Below are 4,739 nucleotides of genomic sequence, written 5' to 3' on the forward strand. Positions count from 1 at the left end.
ATGAATACCCCGGACGCGGCTAGGCTCCTTAGGGTACTCAGAAGTGACCCTGCGGGAAGACTGGGGGTGGTCCGCAGGACCGGCGGTGGCTACACAACGGGACCAGCGGACACACTACAACAGCTGCTGAACACGCACTTCCCAGGGTCCGCTGATCCGGACACAGGGGGGAATATTGAAGCCGGGGGTCGTCTTGGAGGCGACTACGCCACGGCAAGGAGGGTGGTTACCCATAGTAGGCTGAGGTGGGCTATTGACAGCTTTGGCCCCTTCAAGTCGGCGGGCGGGGATGGAGTTTTTCCGGCTCTGCTGCAAAGGGACGGAGGTCTCCTGACCAGCCCGCTGATGGACCTGTTCAGGGCCTCCATTGCGAGGGGGTACGTGCCCGAGCTGTGGAGACACAGCAGGGTAGTGTTCATTCCCAAGGTAGGGAAGAGTGACTACACAGACCCGAAGTCATACCGGCCTGTTTGCCTCACCAGCTTCATTATGAAGACTCTGGAGAGGCTGGTGGACCGGTATCTGAGGGACTGGGTGGAGCTGGAGGCCCCTTTAGAGCCAGCTCAGCATGCGTACCGAAGTGGCGGGTCTGTGGGCTCAGCTCTTCACCATCTGACTTCCAGGTTGGAGGAGGGTATGGGCTCGGGACGGCTGTCGGTGTGCGTGTTCGCTGACATCGAAGGGGCTTTCAATAACACGGCCCTGTACTCGATCTGCAGGGCGGTGGAGAGTACTGGAGTGGGGACGGCCATTGTAAGGTGGATCCGCTCCATGCTAACCGACAGGAGGGTCGAGGCAAGACTGGGTGGGGAGCAGGTCTCCATCGGTTCATCACGGGGTTGTCCACAGGGCGGGGTCTTGTCCCCGTTCCTGTGGTGCCTGGTGGTGAACGAGATATTGCATATTCTGAGGGAAGAACACGGGGTCTATGCTCAGGCATATGCAGACGACCTTGTGATAATGACGCAGGGGACGGACGTGAGGAGGATGCAGGGGCTCCTGAACGGGGCATTGGCAAGATTCTCACAATGGTGCCTGGACAGCAAGTTGGCTGTCAATCCTAGCAAGGTGGAGATGGTAATCTTCACTAGGAAAAGGAAGATGGAGTGCAACCTCAACATTTCGATGGATGGGGTGCCTCTTTCTGCAAGCGGAAGTGTCAAGTACTTGGGCGTATGGTTGGACTCTAAGTTGACCTTCCAGGAACATATAAGATCAAGGACCAGGTCGGCCTTTGGAGCTCTGTGGGCGTGCCGGAGAGCGGTAGGGGGCACTTGGGGCCTGGGGCCGAAGATCATGCAGTGGATCTACGGTACCATGGTGGTGCCTATGCTCACGCATGGGGCAGTGGCATGGTGGCCGGGGACCAAAAGAGCGGGAGCAAGGCTAGTTCTTGACAGACTGCAGAGATTGGCTTGCCTCTGCATAACGGGCGCCATGAGAACGGCGCCCACGAGGGCCCTGGAGGCTCTGGTGGGGCTGCCCTCTCTGGCGGATCGGGTGCAGATGGAGGCGGCCAGGACAGCTGTGAGGCTGGCGAGCTGCGGGCTCTGGAGGGAGGGAACCCTCAATCGGGGTCCGTACGACATTTTAGAGGGCTGTCGCGGGGATCGCGGGGTCATGGGCATGCCGAGTGACGTCATGATCCCCGAGATGACCTTCTTTGATAAATTGACCTTTCTCTTTCCATCAAGGGAAGATTGGAGAGAGGGCAGAGTCGGCTCCTGGGATGGACTTGTCTGGTACACGGACGGGTCCAGAATGGGAGATCTGGCCGGAGCTGGAGCGTACTGCGAGACAACGGGATCAAGCTTGTCGGTCCCTCTGGGTCAGTACTGCACTGTGTTTCAGGCGGAAATTTTCGCTTTATTGATGGCGGCCAGAGAGGTGCTTCGGCTCAACTACGGAAGCAGGAGAGTCTTCTTCTGCTCGGATAGTAGGGCTGCACTCATGGCGCTGAAGTCAGTGCGTACGCGCTCCTTGTTGATAAAGGAGTGCAAAGGGGTACTGAGGAGGGTGGCTGAGGAGAGAAAGGTCACGTTGGTCTGGGTTCCGGGTCACACCGGTGTCCGGGGCAATGAGGCAGCGGACGCCTTAGCCAGGGAGGGCTCCTCGCATAGGCATATAGGGCCAGAGCCCCGCTTGGGGATCGCCCCGTGTGTGAGGCGGGGAGCTCTCGAAGCCTGGGCAAGAGACCGGGCCGCGGGGGGCTGGAGAGTTGCTCCAGGAATGAGGCAGGCGAGGCTTATGATGGATGGGCCCGCCCTTCCTCGGACCAGGGAGCTGCTTAGACTGACCAGGAGGGAGTGTAGAGCACTAACAGGGGCCTACACAGGACATTGCAGGCTTAGGAGGCATCTCTGCTTGCTAGGCATTGGAGACGACCCGGAGTGTAGGTGGTGCATGGAAGGGGAGGAGACCCCGTATCATCTGCTCACCGAGTGCCCTGCCTTGACATGGGCAAGATTGGGAGTCTTCGGAACGGCCCTGATCGATCCGGACTCAGTGCACGGTATTGGGCTAAAGGAGTTGCTGACCTTCTACAGGAGGGGCGGCATTCTGGACGCCCTCTAGAGCGGCCTGGGGGCACAACGGGCCCATCTGGTGGCCTAAGTGCTTGGACGCCCGCGAGGGCGCCCCCCTTTAATACCAATACCAATACCAATGCCACCGACCTGCCAGAGTGCAACGATTGCGAAAACGTCGTGTCAACGATATGTCGCAACATCCGCAGCCGTCGACCCCGTCAACGTCAGCATAAATTTATTATAAATACTAATTTCTATTGTAAAACGTTGTCTGATAACATTCTCTCATCACGAGGTTATTATGTCCATTTTTAGTTTGATTTTAACGGTCTGATAACATTCTCTCAGCACGAGGTTATTATGTCCATTTTTACTTGTATTTTAACGGTCTAATAACATTCTCTCGTCACGAGGTTATTACGTCCAATTTCATTTTGATTTTTATTTTAATTTAAAGTTAATAAATATATTTTTTTAAAAGTTATTTTTGAAAAGTGAAATATAAAAATTGGCGCAGTCGGTAGGATCTGTTCACGTTGCTAGAACACGAGTATTCTAACTAGTGACGGCGGATTCCAATCCCTTAGACGGAAAGAAGAACCATCGCAGCCCAGTCGTGCCGGAACAAGGAACCTTCCATCACCGTTTCGAGAGGCAAGAATTCGGAGTAGGATCTGTTCACGTTGCTAGAACACGAGTATTCTAACTAGTAGCGGCAGATTCCGACCCCTAAATCTAGGGAACAACGAAAACAGCCCATCGTACCGGAACAAGGATAAACCCATCAACCGTCTCGAAAGGCAGCAATGAAAATAGTACTGTAAGTGTTAAGAATCGTTACGAATAATTTATTTTTAATTTGCAACATTGTTGAATTTATTACGTTCGATTACCCAAGGTTGAAAATTACCTATTTATTGAATTTCCCAACGTAGAATCGTTCCGCGATAATTATTTTGATTAAATTTTAGTCTCCAAGTTTAACTTGGCAATATTTAAAACAAAAAATAATTGTGTTTGAACTTCTTATAAATTTATTTGCTTTTTCTTAAACCTAAAATAATGGCAACTCAATCAGACGAACCTAGTACAATGCTGGAAGTTGAACCATATAAACTTTCGGAAATTTTCTGTATCGTACCTGAATTTGAGGGAGACCAAATCTTTTTAGGAAATTTTATAAACGCGTGTGATTGTGCTTATAATATGGCAACAACGCAACAAAAAATTCTTTTAGTGATTCACATTAAAAATAAGCTCCGCGGTAAATCAGCTCAATTAATTAATTCTAGGAATCCTGATTCATATCTAGAAATAAAGAAACTATTAACTCTACACTTTGGTGATTCTAGAGATTTACCTTCCCTAATTCATGACCTTCAACGTCTTAAACAATTGCCCAATGACTCATCATTAACATTTTTCAATCGTCTTCAAGTCCTAAATGCGAAAATGCATTCATGTGTTCAAAAATCCACCACATTAGGATCCAAAGAGCAAAAGGATGCTCAGATATCTTTAATTGAGACTATGACCCTTAATACACTTCTTACAGGTTTAGAACCTAGATTAGGTCAACTCATTCGTGCTAGTAATCCCACTTCACTTTTAGAAGCCCAAGCAAGAATTCGTCGAGAACTCCAACTCTCATATTTTGAAAATCAAAAATCTGTCAAATTAAATTCTCCTAAATCGCATTCTGCGAATATTCGAACCCCTCTTCAGCAACCCAAATGCACTTGGTGTAATAAAATTGGCCATACTTCAAATCAATGTAGAAGTACGCATCAGCATGTCAAACCAAATTTTTCGCAATATCCACAGCGACCTTCTAATTGGTTCCAACAAAGCAACATTAGCAACAACTCGAATCAAATACCGATGAAATCTTCAAACTCTTATCCTAAGCCACATTTTATGAATCCAAACCCGCAGCGAACTCATCATGTAAACTCAAACCCGATCTACATCGACGGTTATTCCGGAAATTCCCAGGAATTTTCACATGAAAATTACACTTTTCAAGAAGATAATGAACTTCAAAATCATTATTCTAACCATCCAGAAAACTGCGAACCAGAGCAGGATTTTCAAGAAAGCCCTTACGATATCCCACCAGACGAAATGTCTCCAGACCCGATTTTCGAAATCAATTCCCAAATTCAAACCCTGAATTTAGACAACATGAATCCCAATCTAAACTTTCCAGAA

General features: G+C 49.3%; 1 protein-coding gene across 1 annotated transcript; it reads left to right on the forward strand.

The window, feature by feature from the left end:
• Positions 1–336: 336 nt before the first annotated feature.
• LOC132702285 (uncharacterized) lies at positions 337–2,679 on the forward strand. Its single transcript, XM_060670830.1, has 2 exons — positions 337–426; positions 720–2,679. Exon 2 carries the CDS (start codon positions 772–774, stop codon positions 2,572–2,574), a length of 1,803 nt encoding a protein of 600 aa, XP_060526813.1. The 5' UTR covers positions 337–426; positions 720–771; the 3' UTR covers positions 2,575–2,679.
• The last annotated feature ends 2,060 nt before the right edge of the window (positions 2,680–4,739 follow it).

Source organism: Cylas formicarius, unplaced genomic scaffold, assembly GCF_029955315.1.
Source record: "Cylas formicarius isolate icCylForm1 unplaced genomic scaffold, icCylForm1.1 PGA_scaffold_10__41_contigs__length_53128322, whole genome shotgun sequence".
NCBI lineage: Eukaryota > Metazoa > Arthropoda > Insecta > Coleoptera > Brentidae > Cylas > Cylas formicarius.

Coding starts and splice junctions, on each gene's coding strand:
- LOC132702285 (XM_060670830.1), top strand. CDS start 772: ATGCTAACCGACAGGAGGGTCGAGGCAAGACTGGGTGGGGAGCAGGTC.